The following is an 18,030-nucleotide window of genomic DNA, read 5'->3' on the forward strand; positions in this document are numbered from 1 at the left end:
TTTAAGATAAGAATGCCACACTTGCAAACAGCCCTCTTTAATTCACACTGTACATGAATGAAGTTGGTTCCTTTTCCTTATTTATTTTTGGCTTCATTAAAATTTTTTTTCACTTTTAATTGTAAGACCAATGGGGCCAAATATAAGATGGTACTAATTTTTCTCTCCTTTTTTGTATAATCTTGTTGCATGTCTCTACATAAACTGTTCTGGCCACTCAACATAGTAACCAGCTGGGCCATTTCACCTGCTGGAGCCATTAAAGAGGACTCTCTCCCCCTAGATTAATCCCCTCCGACATTAGTTTTTTGCACTGACAACTGGAGCAGGCATTCAGAATTTGCAGGTGGCCAGTGTGACGCACATAATTGCCTACAATTTTAGGCAATGAATAAAAATGGTCTACATTACTTGTCAAAGGTTGTATATGCAGTGCCAAGTGAGATCTATGGGAAGCCTTTTAGGGTTTAAAGAACAGTTAATAGCAAGGCTGCACAGTGCTTTTTTAATCATAATGCATTTGTAATATAGCACTTTGATCTTCTCCTTGTAGGAAATGGTGTTACATTAGCCACTTTTAAACATTTATGAGTGAAATTCAGTTATAGAAGAGTAAAAGTGATTATTCTTAGGCAGAACATGTTAGATTTCATTAAAAGTTTTCAGCTTGCCCCTTCCTTGTTAAAATCTGTGGGGAGTCCTATTCCTGGAGGGTTTCAAATCAGAATGTAAGGATGTAGGGCTTTTTCCTTATTTTTTCCCCCTCTGAAACAGCAAGATTTGGAAGGAAGGTATACTAAATATTGAGGTAATTTATACAAGTCGATGTTTATAGAAATAAATGACATTTGGCCAAGTAAATACATTGATGAAAATCTAAGAAATTGATTATTTTAAAATAATTAATTGTATATTACAATAAGTTCTATGAGTACATTATTTAAAGCATTACCCGTAAATTATCTTTAACAAAAAACAGATGACTCTCAAACGCACTACTTCTGGAAGAGCCAAGTTTGACCTTTCAGACCCAAGAGCCTTTTATTAACACCTGCCTGTAAGGAGAACCTTGCCACACGCAGCTTTTAGATTCAGAACCACAAAACTGATGAGGAAAGGCTTGAAGGGTTCAGTTTGTGTCACTTGCTGTTTGCCGTTTCCATTTCACAGATGATTAATCTTTCTGTGAAGAAAGGCCAGAGAAACAAAGCACATTGGGCTCTTCCTGCAGTTACTCCTTCTGAATGCACACTAGCTTGCTAACTAAAAGGCCTTTAGATTTCCAGCAGAGAGAGATGTTCTGAAAGTGAATGCAGCTGGTTGGAGGTCACCAGTGCAAGGCTCTTGCCATTGTGTAATGGAGGCTTTGGCAGGTTTCACTTTTTTTGGGGAGGGGGGTAGGGAGGAGGAGAAGGTGCTGGCAAAAAATTAATTCAGAATAAAAGGGGGTTTGGGTCAGTTAAATTAATTTTTTAAAGGATGGATCGTCCATAATAGGCTCAATGTCTTCTACAGTTTTTTAAGGGAAAAAAATGTAATTTAATTTCTTCTACCTATCCTCTCCCCTTCTTAATTGTATGTTTATCTTGTATTTGGGCTCACTCACTGATGGTGAAATATTACTCTATTTTATTTACTGTAAAATGTGGTTGAAATGTATTGATTTTAAAATCCTTACCAATTTTTGGGTGATAAAATCCTTTCAGTGTATTTATTAAAAAACAAGTGTGTTTTTAAATGCAATTATTCTTTGGCATTTTGTTCACCTTGTAGAACAACAGAATTATTTTTGTCTTAAGGATTTAAAATGCATATCTTTAGCATCAAAATTAGATATTTGTTCCTTATTTGAGCTAAGTATATATTTATCTTTAATTGATTTCTTCTTCTTAATCTCGTGTAGGACATAATGTGCAAAATAAAAACTTGGGTTATAGATGAAAAGAAACCTGTACGCTTCTATCATGATTGGAATGACAAAGAGGTAAGTAAGAAATGTCATGGCTCATGTTAGTAGCCTTTTTTTTTTTTTTTTTCTTCTTCATGGTTTTGAGGGAGTAACTGCTATTTTACAGTGATTATAACATTCATGTAGACTTTACTTCTATCAAAGAATACCATTTCCAGGTTGATTTTCTTTAAAGATGTTTAATGATATTTGTAACATTTTAGAAATAAAAATGGCAAATTAAAGTTTGCTTTAAAATGAGTTGGTATACAAATATTATATATTTTTTAAAAGAATTCTATCTCTGCCTGTATTTTAGATTGAGGTGTTGAATAAACACTTGTTTCTGACTTCAAAACCAATGATCTACTTGGTTAACCTTTCAGAAAAGGACTACATAAGAAAGAAAAACAAATGGTGAGTGGCCTCCCCTCCCCCCTTGATTTAATAGATACACATAGCAGAAATCTCTTTTACATTCATTTCATATATGTTGATATATACATATTCTTTTTGTTAAATCCGTTTTTAATTTTTTCTTGCTCATTTTAACCAAGATAAAAATGTTCATGTGAAAAGTTGGGTTTAGCTTTTCAGTTGGGAAGCCTGCTATTAATTTATAGCAACATAAATTGTCCTTTAAAGCCATGTCTTCTTCTTGATATCATGATTTATAAAAACATTCATATACTTTTCCCCCAATTAAATCCTATACATTCCCATTCAATTTTAAATTCTTACTTGGTTTGCTCTTTGAAAAGTCAGATTATACACATACATACCCACACATACCCACACAAATACACACACATATGTTTTTTAAAGTTGGGATTTTGATACATTTTATATGTACAAATTATACAACTATATGTACAAATTTGCATAGATATGACATTTGTAATGTCAAAATATCAATTTTTTTGAATTATGAAATTGTACATAAACATTAAATACTAAAATACAAAACTTAGGCCTTAAAAAACTCCAAGGAACCCGTATATATGTGTCTGGCTCAGCTATTACATCTATAATCTGCCATTTTTGATTTATCAGAATTAGCAATGTTTGATTCATGCATTCACTTCAAAAAGTTATATATATGCATATATCTGCATGCATGCACACGTACATATTTGCATCGTACAAAGATTGACTTGCTTCATTGGACCCACAGTATTTTCTACTATTAAGTCATCCAAACAAATCAAAACTATCCAAAGCAAAATATCTGAATTCTCCAAAAATACACCCTCTGTTTCTCCCTGTACTTCATTAAGTACTTAGATGCACATGGTTTCAATTTTCCATTAAAAATTCTCATTTCCATATGATATCAAAGAGTGAGAAGGCTTTAAACTGAAAAATAAACATTCATAGACTGGAAGCCAAAACAATAATTAATGTCAGATGGTTAACTCCAATAAATCATTAGAATAAAATCTGTGAAATTACTGCAACTAAAACTGCCCTGTTGATATTACTCTTAGACATTTTGTATTTTCTGGGTCAGAATGAACTTCTCTATTGGTAAGAGTTTAGGAAATGCAAACTTAAAATAGAAAGTTTGTTGAAACTGATCAGTAGTCTGTTTTTTTTCCCATGAGATAATGTGATTGCAAGAAAAAAAATCAGTTCTGTCTTGTTTTGTAGCCTTGTAAATATGATGATTAATATGTCAAATTGTTACTTTTAGGAAAGAATTTTAATTTATTATTTGACTTGAATGCAATAAATCTTAGCACCCTAGTTTTCAATGTAAATGTTGAGTTGTCCTGAGGCTCAGTGTAACAATACAGACATCAAAGTTTACAGGAAAAAGGATGAGTCAGTTTCCTTGCCCAAAAAGGCTCCTCACACCTGTATTTGGATGATTACAGGTAGAACTCACTGGCTCTAATTGTACAGTAAATACCATTTCCCAGACCCTAATGGTAGACAGACTGCTTGGGAGACGCCAGTCTGTGATTTAGCTGTCGCCAGACACCCCGTGTTTTTTGTGATGCCAGTTGTGATGATGACATGGTTATAGCCAATTGAAACTAAACCTTTTGTATAAATTACAAATTTTTAATTTTTCAGAATTTGGAGATATGAATTGGGCACTCCCATAATACAAAGATTAATTGATTTTGTGTATAGCTAATGAACTAGTTTAAAAAAAAATCAGGTCTTGTGGACTTTATTGTAATTGTAGCTGAAAGATCAAAGACGGGTAACTGAGTGATGTTCCAGAAGAGAATTTACCACATAACCATTTTCTGTACAGTTTCTGCCGCCTGCTGTTCCTATTTTCCCTCAAGCTAGCCATTGACTACCCCCTGTGCATCCCTGCTCGTAAAAAATGATTGAGGAAGTATTTGTCATGTATTTATGAGTGGGAAACATTGTGTGATAGGGAATGGCATCTAGTGGAGCCAAAAAGATTGCCATTTTCCTTTCATTCAGACACTCTGCCACAGCTTTAAATCCTCTGTTTATGCAACATAGCTTTTTTTATTAAAGTGCAGAATCAATTTTTATCATGAAGGATACTAACAGTGGGTTTCCATCTTTTATAGCAGTGCAAACAGATGTAAATGATTAGAATATATTTTACTACTAGATGCCTTTTAATTTGTGTCAAGAGTTTTTGGTTCATGTTCTACATCTCAGTCCCATTTGCACTAGTTGCTCTACTAGCAAAAAAGTTTTGTTTTTAAAGTTTAATATGTGATGTTACTGTAACAGATTAAGGTTAGTGCAGGAAACAGTCGGCAGTAAATGTTTTCATAGGTCTTTTACAACTAGAAAAGTATTTAAAGCAGGCAAAAAAAAAAGAGGGAAAGGTTTTCTGATTGTAGTCACATGAAAAAAGCTAAAACTATTTTGGTTTTCGTGGATCACCATTTGAGAATTAATGAACATTTTAATTAATAGTTAAAACATACTTAAATTTAAGTGGTAACATGTTATTTTTCAATCCTAGAAAAGAAGAAAACCCTTTGAAAGATAAGACTATTGTGTATTTGAGTAGGTGTGTTGACCTTTTTGTAAGATGTAAAAACTGGAATGGCTCCAAGCATCTACTCAACAGTTTTAACAATGTTGAATTAGTCATTCAGTTGATTTATGATTAAGAACTAGCCCCTGAAGAGAAGCTGACATGGCAGCTGTGTTAGTTGCACTTGTGTTATGATCAAATGACAGTAATCCTGATGTTGGATGGAGAATTCAGAGAAACCTTTTTTTGTTTTTTAAACATAACAAATTGCTATTCTTTCAATAGTTAGAAGTATGTGCAGAATTGTGATGGAGGGATAGGACTTTTCTGCGGACTTCAAGATTTCATTTTTCTAAACATCAGATTTTACTTATTCCTAACATGAATGCTATATGCAGTATTAATTTTTAGTTGAAAATGCCTATTGAGCCATAATGTCTAGCAAATATAGGACATTGGATCTGTCAAACCGTTGCTTAATTAGAGGTTTATATTTCAATCTTTTCACCTTTGGTGCTCTGTTAGGAGTAGTACATGGCATCCAATTATGAAATCAGTTGAACAAACTAATTTCAGATCTACTCTACAGCCACATACCAGCTCATTATGATGTGTTGCACTTTTGTATGCTCTCTTGCTTCTCCTTCTTTTGAAAACTGATGGTAAAGAAGCATCTCATTTATTATAGTATAAACCTAAATCCTCATAGAAAAGAAAAAATATGACCTAAATTTAGGACATTAATATTTATAACATTTAAAAAGCCTTTTATTACCTTAATTTTTCTAAGGTAATGTACTCATTTTTGCGTGGTATGAAACTGTGTAATCTGTGATTGACAAACTTGATTTTAAAGAAATATACAAATGTATATGAGGGGTAGCATATAAATAAGAGCAGTATGTCAACAAAATCTCTTAATTTTAGAAAGAAAAGTGTCATTCACATTCATATTCTGATTCTACCAAGCATTTTTTATACTGTGGTCCTAGAGTTTTTTTTTTTCACTTCCCCCTTTTCTGTTTATATTCTTATTGTATCCATTTGCATATGTAATTGTATAGATAATATCTAAAATTAATTTAGAATTATTTGTATGGTATGTGGTTGAAAGGTAAGAAATTTGTGGAATGTAATTTTGAGGAGGTTGGGGGAAGACAAGGGTTCATCTGTAAGAGAGCCAGAGCTGCTACAACTAAGTGGGTGTGTTTTCACTTGTGACATGTAATTATAAAAACATTTATAAGCAGAATGGAAATTCCTTCAGTTTAAGTAGCTGATCTTCATTTTTTCTTTTTATTCTCAACACTTTGCACATTATGAGCACTTACTAAATCCTTATTGTTGAATTGAATGAGAATAGCTGTTCCTAGGTTGGAATTTGTAGTGTAGTTTGTACTCTTTCAAGTAAACTCAATAAATAAAAATCTGACTTTGGAAAAATGTTATATGATTGATTTCAAAAGATTCACTGTTTTCAGTGAAAGATTAATTTAGGTAAACTCCACTGGTACACATAAAATGTGTTCCCTTTTAGGTATGTAATTTTATAGGATCTATTATATTATCTATTGTATAATTATATCTATTACATTATTGATTATAATTAAGCAAAATATTTCAAAGATCCATGATTTTAATTTTGTGGGGACACTCTTCAACAATACAGATTATAACTCATCAGTAGAGACTTTTCTGAGTTCTTGTGGCCGACAAGCTTAATTACATTTGTAGCTATAGCTTCTGTAGACAAATCTCTCCAAAATTAGCTAGCCTTGTCCTTAGACATAGTCCATAGCCAGCTCTGCTCTTAAAAGTCTTTCTTTCTTGGTATAACCTCCCAGAAGTTGTGCCCTTTTGGCATAGCATTTGGGAACCTAATGTTATAATGGGAAGGGAGAACAAACAAGCGTTTATGAAGCACATAATATGTGCTGGCTGTGGTGCTAAGCACTTTACAAATATTATCTCATTTAGTGATTTCACAGTGAGATGTTGAAAGCTAGATGATCTAGTAGATAGGACATTGGATGTGGAGACAGGAAGACCTGAGATCAAATTCTGCCTTGCACTTTTTTACTAGTTTTATGCCTCTGGTTAAGTCACTTATCTTTTCTCATCAGTTTCCTCATCTCTGAAAGGGAAAAGGTGTTGGAGCTGTTAGCTTCTTCTATCTCTGAATTTATGATCCTGTCATCATGTAATTCTGTGGCTTTAGTGGAGAAGAGTGATATACTTGTATCAATGTTTTGCAAAGTTTCATTACACTGTTCTTGTAATTCTTGCCTTTGAAAATAAAAGTGCTAAAGCACAAGTTTTTTTGTGACTAAAATATTTTCATTCTGTTCCTTGTGGTTCATACTTTTTCACTGTCAACTATTTTTCCATGTGCCCAGTATTACAATAATGGGTATCGTAGTCTTCATTAATTATTATGTGTTTTCCCCTCTATTTGAAAATCTTGGCATAGCATTAATAGATTTCTTTTTAGTCTACAGAATTTCAGTTAAAATCTGCTTACTAAGGTGTTATTGTAAATACTGGTTCACAATAACTGTCAGAAATTACTTCAAAAAATGTATAACTTTTTATAAGTAAAATGTTACACAAATGAGCTTATTAATAGATATAATTATTATCTCTACAAATGAGCATATTAGCTCCCAACCTGCTCTTAATAGTAGTATACTTAGATGCTAGTATTTGTGCTTATTGAATTATTTTAGCAGAGAAGGTAAAAGAATATAATTGGACCAAGCAAAGTTTCGGCTCAGAAAATGACTCCAGAATTTGGATATATACAGAAGAGAAAATAACACTGAATTTACAGATAGAAGAATAGTTTGTAAATTAGCTAAAAATCAAATAAATTCAGAATATAAATCATTAAAAAACCATTACTATATTAAATTTGCATGTTTATTTTGCTGGTTAGTATTTTCCAAATTGTTGTGATTGTTCAGCCATGTCCAACTACTCATGGCCCCATGGCCCCATGGACTATGGGATACCGTCCATAGAGTTTTCTTGTGAAGATAGTAGAATGGTTTGCCATGTCCTTCTCCATAGATTTAGGTAAACAGAGATTAAATGTCTTACCCAGTGTCACAGCTAGTAAGTGTCTGAGGCTGGATTTGAACTTAGGTCTTCCTAACTCCAGGTCTAGTGCTTTATCAGTTGAGATATCTAGCTGCCTCATTTTCTAAATTACACTCATTTTAATTTGTATCATAAAAAATTCATCTGACTGTTAGCCACCAGTCATGAAAGACATTATGAATCAATTTTTAAAACATTTTTCATTAAACAAATGGGATATTTCTTATTCTTTCCTTAGTATAACATGTTCAGAGTTCAAAAACAGAGTGAGGAGAAAAACCACACGTGAATCATTCAAGACAACTAGAAACCCTGTATATCTTAGTAGATGTTGGATGGGATTTGTTGTGGCTAGCATGATGAAAAGTATCTCCAGACTTAGTAAGCTGCTCTTTGGAAGACAGACATACAGTCCATTGTTGGTTCTGAACTCAAAGTTTTTCTTCCTTAGAGTCCTGTCAACTTGATGAGGTTAAGGGATTAAACCACTGTTTAGGATTTTTGTCATGTATGAAAGTCTCAGATTATGTTTCCTAGAGAGGTGAGAACATTCCCAGAGCATGACTGTTTGAAAGCATCATGAGAGATTCATTGTATTGGGGGTGATTGGCTTGGATCAGACTAGTTCAGAGGGTAGCCACTCCTTTGTGCTATTTACTTCTGACTCCTGTGTATTATAATTATATCTGTGTCTTATACTCTTACTGACTTGTAAGGTCCATGAAGACAACATTAACTAATTCAAACTATGTATCTCCTATCCATTACCCAATACAATGTTTTCCACATAACAGGTATTTTATAAATATTCTTTGAAATGAATTAAAGGTAGAAAGATAAGAAAGAGAAAGGACATTATTAGAAGATAAATCTAAAGGGGCTAAAACATTGAAGAATATAAGCATGTAAGAAAAGTCTATTGAAAGGAAACTGTTTAATGATATTGGAAAATAGACTACCCAGGAAACTCCTGGAAAGATGGCAGAGTGAGTGTATTCAAGAGAATAGGCTATTTACGATTTCTCTCAAAAAAGAAAACCAAACAAAACCAATGGAAACACTGAAAAGAAATAAAGTTAACAACTTTGGGGTCATTGAAAGTGAGCTTGTAAGGGGCAGCTAGGTGGCACAGTGGATAGAACACTACCCCTGAACCCAGGAGAACCTGAGTTCAAATCCAGCCTCAGACATATAACACTCACTAGCTGTGTGATCATGGGCAAATCACTTAACCCCAGTTGTTATCACCAAAAAAAAAAAAAGTGAGTTTGTAGAACCGTGAGTCATATGACCAATAAGATGATGGACTAGACACTTTCTTTGGTCTTATGACTACTCAAACTTCTTGAGAAATTGCACACAAAAAATAAAAGTTTCAGCTGTTTCCATCATCTCAGACCAAGAAACTTAATGAAGTCTCAACCCAGTGAGTAAGCAACAGATAAAGCTTATCCCATATCTTTAATGCATTCATTCAGGACCCCTTACCCCAGTGGCTTTCATGCTTTTGGCAAGGTGGCACAAAATGAAATCAACTCTGTTCCATCTTCCCCATCCAAAAAAAAAAAAAAAAGAAATAAAAATAAAAGTATTAGCTCTGCCTAAAAGTGCACCTGCACCATGGTAAATAAGTGGCAGAAATCTATAAGATTCCTCAGGATCTTTAAGTCCTCAGGAAACCTGAACTGAAAAAACAAAACAAAACAAACTCTCAAGTTTTATTTACACTGTCCAGCAAGATAAGCTACAGATTGCAGAAAGACAGTATTTGAACAGAGAATTTTAGAACAGAGGGAATAAGGCAGGACACCAGCATCTATTTGTCTCCACCAGGTCTGAAGCAAAGAAGACTGGCATCAATCTGTGGTCAGTTCTGTGGGGCAGAGAATATGTTTAGGGAGACATTAATTTCCTAACATAGGAGGAGGTCAAAACAGCTTTAAAGGCCTGCTCACAAGGAAACTTCCATCAAAGGGGAAGGAGTCAAAAAGTGAGCAAGAGAGGATTATGAGATTGTTGTTGTTGTTCATCCTTCATTCTCAAAGAGGACCAATGACATCAGGAAGGTGGTGTCTTGACTTGCGAGTGAATTGGATTTAAGTGAGGCAGAGCTGTGAGAAGTCATCTCCAGAGTCATTTGAGTCCAGTGACAAAACATAGGTCAGGCTGACTGGTGATGGCCTGGAAGCAGTGGGAGACTTTGGCCTTTTTTAAACTAAGGTCTTTCCCAGGTCTCAGTTTGTCTCAGGCGACACCCATTCAGTAGTTAAAAGGCTGGGTAAGAATTGAGGCAAAAGATGGCCTAGTTTTCCTTCACAAAAAAATCATTCTGGGAGGGGAAGACCCTCAGAGTTGCTGGCCAGAACAGAAACAATTGCTCTTTACACTTACTCTGAACCATCAAAACCCAAACAGTGAACAAGTGAGTCTTGTGCTAGGACCTGTTATTGGCCAATCAGTGAGAGCCAGAATGATTAGGTCTTAAAGGTATTACAGTAAAAAGCTCCATTTTAATCCAAATGGGCTTAATCAAAGCCTTGTTTTCCAGATCTATATTTCAAGAAATCATAAATGAAAAACTACATGAAACAAAAGAGTTAATTGTCCCAGTTCTTTTGGGGGGGAAAATGATAGAATCAATAAGTAGGGGAAAAAAATCTAGTCCCCAAACCCCAAGATACCTTACAAAGTGTGACCAATCAAAATTTATATTCCTTTGCATGGAGCACCCACATGTAAAGGTATGATTCCCCACATGGACAAAGAGAGAAGAGGAGGAGGAGGAGGAAATAGCAGCAATGTCCAACTGGAACTGGCTGGTTTAGTCCTCAGGGGGCAGCTGCTACTCCTCCTCACAGATTGTTGTTTATCCTTCATTCTCAAAGAGGATCAGTGACATTAGGAGGGAGATTTCTTGGCTTGCAAGTTAGTTGGATTTAAGTGAGTCAGTGCTGTGTAAAGTCATCAGCCTCACTCTCCTCCAGAGTCATCAGAATCCAGTGGCAATTCCATCTCCTCCAGAGTCATCAGAATCCAGTGGCAAGACATAGGTCAGGATGACTGGCAATTCCATCAAAACACTGGGGTTACCAAAGATCTAGGAAGAAAACTCAAAGACCTTAAACACAAGCAGATAAGCTGCCAAGGAAGATAGTAATGTAACAGAATGAAATATTTCTTTTGTATCATCTGAATGAGCTGGCATCTATAAATAAATGAATGAATAATTATTATAATACAAAGACAATTTAATCAATACCTGATGAGGAAGAAGCCCCTATAAATTCTCAAGAGAGTGTGGAACAACAACAGGATGTTCCTAAATGATTTGAGAAAAAGAATTGTGAAAGCAATTTATGGCCTGCACAGCAAAATAATTGACAGAATAGACAAATTTCACTCCACAGTGGCAAATCTCACCAAAGAAACAAAAAAAGAGAATAACCAATTGAGAATGTAAATACACAGAAGTAAAGAACAATCTGGAGGAAGTGAACCCAAACACAATAACATTAAACAAAAAAACAATGTCTGTAGGAGCAAAATATATGAATTTTGAAGATAGGATGATCAGGAAAGATTTAAGGATTATGGACTTCCCAGAAGAACATGACTGGTCGAAAAACCTGAACACCATAATGCAAGAAATAATACAGGAAAACTGTTAAGAACTTCTAAACACACACAAAAAAGTACCCATCTAAAGAATCCACAAATCCCCACCGGAAAACGAAACCAAACAAAACTGTGCTGCAAACTCTATACGACACATAGCGATAAAATTGAGCAATTTCATTGACAGACAACACATTCTGCAAACAACCTGGAAAAAGACCATTAAATACAAAGGAAAAAAAAATTTGAATAACACAACATTGTTTTGTACCCACTAGGAACTACAGGAGGTAATGCCATAATATGTGCCAGTGAGCAGAGAAGCTCAAGATGCTGATCTTGAGGTCGCAGGGTGCCCTACTCTGCAAACCTGAGCTGTTAACATTAATGACAAAAGAGAGATATTCAGTAAAAAGAGGTCTTTGAAGCATTTGTACAAGGAAAACTAGTTATGATATTATTTGCCTTGCAAATACCCCCTGACAACTGAAATGTAACCAAGGAAGGAATGAGTAATGAAAATAATTACCTTAGAGAAAAAAGGGTGAAAGTAACTAAAAAGGGGATACATTTATGGGGTAAATAACAACAGCTGAGTCTATAAAGAGACTACTTTCTAAAAGTATACAAAAAGATCAGGGTGAAAACAAAAGTAAAATAGAAGTGATCATGAAGGAACAGGCCAGAAACCTTATGGACCAAATCTCAAAATACTTCACCAACAGTGAATCAATGTTTTTAGTGGGTTTACATTGCGGAATGGCAGCATGCAGAGAATAGGAGGAAGTAAATAAAGGAGAATATGTACCCTAAAGAAGTCAGTGGTAAACAATAAAGAGAAAGTTAACTCCTGTAGTCTCTCTACAAGAAGCGCGCCTATAGAAGAATAGTTCGTGAAGGCAAAAGAAGGCTTGAAATAGGAGCAAAGTGGGAAATCTAGTTTCGCTGTTGTGAAGTTGTCCCACTGAAGAATGCTCCCATAGGAGAAGAAAGATACTCTATAATAGTAGATTAGACCTTATAATGGCTATAATCATATGGTACTTAGATACACCATTCATTCGTTCTCAAGAGAAGGAGAATCAGGACTCTTGGGGGAAACTGACACCCAGAAGACTGGGAGAGTATGGCAAGTGGGAGAAAAGTGATCATGGGAAGGGTAATGAATTATGCAGTTAGGGGCCTCATGGGGCAGTGTGGGTCAGGACTTCTAATTTCTCTTACATATAGGAATTGTTGCTAAGATTGAGACACCAGAAAAAGGGCATAGTGAGAAAAATCTATAAGGAAATAAAGTTTTTGGAGAAAAGAAATAAACATTGATACCTTAAGTTTAGAAACAAGGAATAGATAAATGTAAGGGGCACAAATCAGGAAATCAAAGTTTAGAACAGACAAGGCAAATAACAAAAAGAATGAAGGAAAGAAATCCTTTTTAGGAAAAGGTACAGAAAATGAAATAGCAAAACTCATTGAAGGGGAGGAGAGAAGGAGGATTTTATTTGACTATGTGAGAGAAGAAAGAAAATGGAATTAATAAGTTATGAAAAATTGTAGAACTAGGGAAAAGGGTAACAAATGGGAGATGATGAGGTTTGAGGGTGAGGGAAAGAGAACCTTATGGAATAGGGCTGACCTTAAAGTTTATTAAGTGGAGAGACAAAGTACTGTTTTTATAGCAGAAAAGGGAAAAATCATAATTTAGGAGGAAAAAATTATTAAAGACAAATAGAGGAAAATTGAAACTGAACTCTCATGATTTGAATATGAGTAGACTGAACAATCCAATAAAACCAGGAAGAGTGATGGATTGAAAGTAGAATAAAAATTAGGGGTTATAACAAATTTTACTAAACATCAAGTAAATCCAGAAAAGCAGGAGTTGTAGTCAGTAGACAAAGAAAAAAACAAAAATTCACAACATGAAAAGATATAAACAAAGAAAAGACTTTACTGAAAGGAACCATGAAACCAATTTTAATATTAAATTTATATTCTCCAAATGCCTTAACATTTAAATTTATAAAGGAAATATTAGCTGCAATATAATATATAGATAGTAATTCAGTAGTGGCAGGAAATTTTAATATCCTTTCTCAGTTTTGGAGAAATCTAACAGATAACCAAAATGGGTAATAGAGATTCAACAAATTGCCAGAGAAACTAGAGGCAAAAGATTTAGGACATCTTCTAGATGGGACCTGCTGAAGAATATATAGAGTGAAATGCAAGTTTTAGGAACATTGTGTACATTATCAAACTAAAAATTAGTTGTTGTTTTTTCAAAAAGACAATAAAATTGATAGACCCTTAGGCAAGGTAATTAAAAACAAGAGAGAAAATCAAATCAATAAAACAGTAAAGAAGCCAGGTGAAATTACAACAAAACTGGAGGAAGCAGAAAGATCTTATGAACATTTAGTTGCTTTTTTTGTTGTTGTTCAGTCGTTTCAGTCCTATCCAACTCTTCGTGACCCATTTGGAGTTTTCTTGGCAGAGATACTGGAGTGGTTTGCCATTTCCTTCTCCAGCTCATTTTACATATGAGGAAACTGAGGCAAAGAGGGTTAAGAAACTTGCCCAGGGTCACACACTAGTTAAGTATCTGAGGCTGGATTTGAATTCACGAAGATGAGTCTTCCTGACTCCAGGCCTGGCACTCTTTTCACTGTACCACCTAGCTGCTTAAACATAAAATAAATAGAAGAATACTTTCAAAAACATAAACTACCCGAATGGAGACTTAAATAATATAATCTCAGAAAAAGAGATAGAACTGGCTTTAAAAGAACTAGGAAAGGGAAAAACTCCAGGATTCATAGATTTCTGTTAAACTATTAAAGAACAATTAGTACTAACACTAAGCAAGTTATTAACACATTTGAAGAAGAAAGCACCATATCAGATCCTTATTGTAAGACTAATATAACCTGCTATCTAAATGAAAGGAGGATAAAGCACGAAAAGAGAACTATTGAGTAATATCATCACTGCACCTCCGTTAAAAATGTTAAATGTAATTTTGTCAGACTACAATGATTTATTTAAGAAATCATTTATTATAAGTTAGTTAGATTTATACCAGAGATTAAAGGATGATTCAACATTAGGAAAACAACCAACATAATTTATCATATTCAAAACTTAAAGCAATGATCATTTCAGTGGATGAAGAAAAGTCCTTTAACTAAGAACACTCCTTTATGCTAAAAAAAAAAAAAGCCCTACAAAGCATAGGCATAGAGGAGAATATCACAGAATGAATATCCGAAAACAAAAGCAAAAGTCATGGTTAGTAGGGATACATTAGGATCTTTCCCAGTAAATATAATAGTAAAGCAAGTATGCATGCTCTTCACCCTATTATTTGATATATTTTTGGGAATCTATTAATAGCAGTAAAACAAGAGAGATAAATTAACAGCATAAAGATAGATAGAATAAAACTATCCATTTTGCTGATCATATGATGATTTACTTAGAAAATCATAAGGGAACTCCCATTCCAAGTAAGGGCAGAGAGGGAAAAGGGGAGGAGAAAAATTTTTTTATTAAGCATCTACTCTGTGCCAGGCACTATGCTAAGCACTTTGCAAATATATCTCATTTGTTAAATAAGTACAAAATACATAAAATATCTGGGAATTGATTCATCAAAGTTCATGAAATACTTCTGTGGAGTTTATTACAAGGTGTTATTTAAAGAAATAAAGAGCAACTTAAATAGCTGGAGGAATAGTCAGTGCTCATGGATGGACCATACCAATATGATAAAAATAATAACTAACAATTAATTTACAATTTTAATACTATACCAATCAAATTGTTGAAGGGTTAGTTTACAAAAATCAATGAAATTACAAAATTCATTTGGAAAAATTAAAGAGCTGAGATATTGAGAAAAATAGTAAAAATAGGAATAAGGCAAGAACAGAAACTATGGAGCTCAATAACTCAGTGTTTGATAAACCAGACTATATAAATTACTTAGGCAAGAACTTCCTTTTTGATTAAAAAAGAAAACTGATGTGAAAACTGGAAAGCCATCTGTCAGAAATTAGGCTTAGATCAAGACCTCATACCATATTTCATAATCCATTCTAAATGAACACATGACCTGAATTTTAAACATCGTACTATTAAAAATTTAGAAATGAAAGAGTTTACAGCTATGTGTAAGAGATGTATCCTTAAGCAAAAGAGAGACTAGAGGCAATGACAAAAGGTAAAATAAGTCATTTTCATTATGTGGACCAGAAAGACCTCTGCACAGACAAACATAATGCACTGAGGATAAGAAGGCCAGTAGTTGAATGGGAACAAATCTTTGTGTATTGTTGGTAGAGCTGTGAATCAGTACAACCATTTTGGAAAGCAACTTGGAATTATGCAAGTAAATTGACTAGAATGTCCATACTCTCTGACCCAGAGGCCCCACTGATAGCCTTATACCCCAGTGAGGTTATTGACAGGAAGAAAATCCTCATATACACCTAGATGTTTATATCAGCACTTTTTATGATAGCAAAGAATTAGAAGCGAAGTATTTCTCCCTCATTTCAGGAATGGCCATACATTATGGTACAAGAATGTTATGAAATATTACTATTCTGTTAAAAAGAACAAGTTGACACATACCAAGAATCATGGAAAGACCTACATCATGAGATGATGCAGAGTGAAGTAAGAAGGATTAAGAAAACTATACACAGTGACTACAACATTGTAAATGACAAGATCAACCACAAAGAGAAAAATTAGAAATGAATGTTACAAAATTACAAAAAACATGTCTTTAAAAAAAAAGATGAGAAGGCATCTCTACCCCAGCCTTTTGCCAAGGTTGTGGAGGTCCACGAGTGTGGGCATTGCACATATTTTCAGGCTTTTTCAGTGTATTAATCTGTTTTACTGAATTTTTCCCTCTTTGTCTTTAAAAATGTTATTTACTCTGTGGGATAACTCTCAGGAAGAGAGAGGGAAGGGTTACAGAGAGAAATCAGATGATGTAAAAATTTTTTAAACTTAATTAAAAAAAAATAAAATGATCAGATGTTTCACAGACATTCTTCACCCTATTTTCTTCCTGTTTGCCTGTCTTCCTAGATGATTGTCCTTCTGCAGTACTTGTCCAAGACAAATGTACTATAGTGCTGACAGTAAGCAACTCAGACATATCAATCTGGATAATAGATATTCTTATTCACTTTTTTTTTTTTACTACATTGCTAAATTGACATTGGATCTTATTGAGCAAGCCCTATGGTGTTCTGGGACTCAGTACAGTTATCTTTATTTTCTTATATTCATCATTTGTTGAGTGAGTTATCGTGGTCAAAAAATATTTTTGACCTGGTAATCAACCTTCTGGAATTGAGTCTTTCTCAATACTTTGTCATATACTTTGACAAGAGAAACATTTTCAGTCTCCGCACCCATACTTGAAGTGTTTTCAGCCTTGTATTATCACATCCATATCGTAATGAATTATCGATATGTTATTAAAATGTTTTTGTTTGGGGGAAAATGTGGGCAGTTTGCCAAAAAGTGGCTATTTTAATCATAAATATCTTATATTTTCTAAATTAGAGGAAAATATTTTTTGAATGGCAAAGTAGAGACAACAGAACATGTCATTTTCTTTTTATGTCTTCTGTGTCAACAGTTTTCATTAAGATGCCATAGCATTTGACAACTGCTCATGGATTGATAACTAAGAATTTGATGTATATCATCCCTGTCATCAGAGAAGTTATCCTCCCATTTCATCTTTCATCCCTTTTTACTTTTTCTACCTTTGCTCTTTTAAACTAGCTAGGTGGCTTAGTTGATAGAGTGAAAGAATTGGAGTCTGGAAAACCTGAATTCAGATCCGGCTTCAGATATTTAGTAGCTGTGGACTTTTTGGTGTTTTTCTGTGTGTCTCTGCCTCTTCCCCTTTCTCTCATTAGTTTCTTCATATGTAACGTGGACATATGGGTTGTTGCGATGATCAAAATGAGTTAACATTTGTGAAGCATTTTACAAACCATTATTATTACTATTAAGTTTAATTGATTTCTTCTATTTTTATGCCAGTGGCATTTAGTGACTCTTCCAGAATAATTCCAAGTTGTTTTCTAGAACATTTGTATCAGTTTCCCAACTTAAATAACACATTGACATTTTTAATCCAAGTTCTTGATTTCATTTCTCACGTTTTGACCTACAACTTTGATTTATTTTCTATTTAATTTTTATTCCTTATGAGAATAGACCCAGAAAGAATATATGCCAAAATTCTATTCAAAACTCTGTAAGATATTTTAAAAATACTGTAATGCAAGTTTTAAAACATGTTATGTTTCAATTCAGAGTGGTATTAAATGGGAAATCTTGTCAAATTAAA

General features: G+C 34.0%; 1 protein-coding gene across 2 annotated transcripts in view; it reads left to right on the forward strand.

Annotated features, from left to right (window-relative positions):
* The window catches only part of OLA1 (Obg like ATPase 1), a 252,465-nt gene that overhangs the window by 174,534 nt on the left and 59,901 nt on the right, over nucleotides 1-18,030 (forward strand). For both annotated transcript variants that reach the window (XM_020990993.2, XM_020990994.2), the window contains 2 exons: nucleotides 1,904-1,984; nucleotides 2,268-2,365. In XM_020990993.2, the coding sequence (XP_020846652.1) occupies nucleotides 1,904-1,984; nucleotides 2,268-2,365 (179 nt within the window). The remainder of the gene's footprint in view (nucleotides 1-1,903; nucleotides 1,985-2,267; nucleotides 2,366-18,030) is intronic.

The sequence above is a fragment of the Phascolarctos cinereus genome, unplaced genomic scaffold, assembly GCF_003287225.1.
Source record: "Phascolarctos cinereus isolate Bilbo 61053 unplaced genomic scaffold, phaCin_HiC Scaffold_726;HRSCAF=1367, whole genome shotgun sequence".
Taxonomy (NCBI): domain Eukaryota; kingdom Metazoa; phylum Chordata; class Mammalia; order Diprotodontia; family Phascolarctidae; genus Phascolarctos; species Phascolarctos cinereus.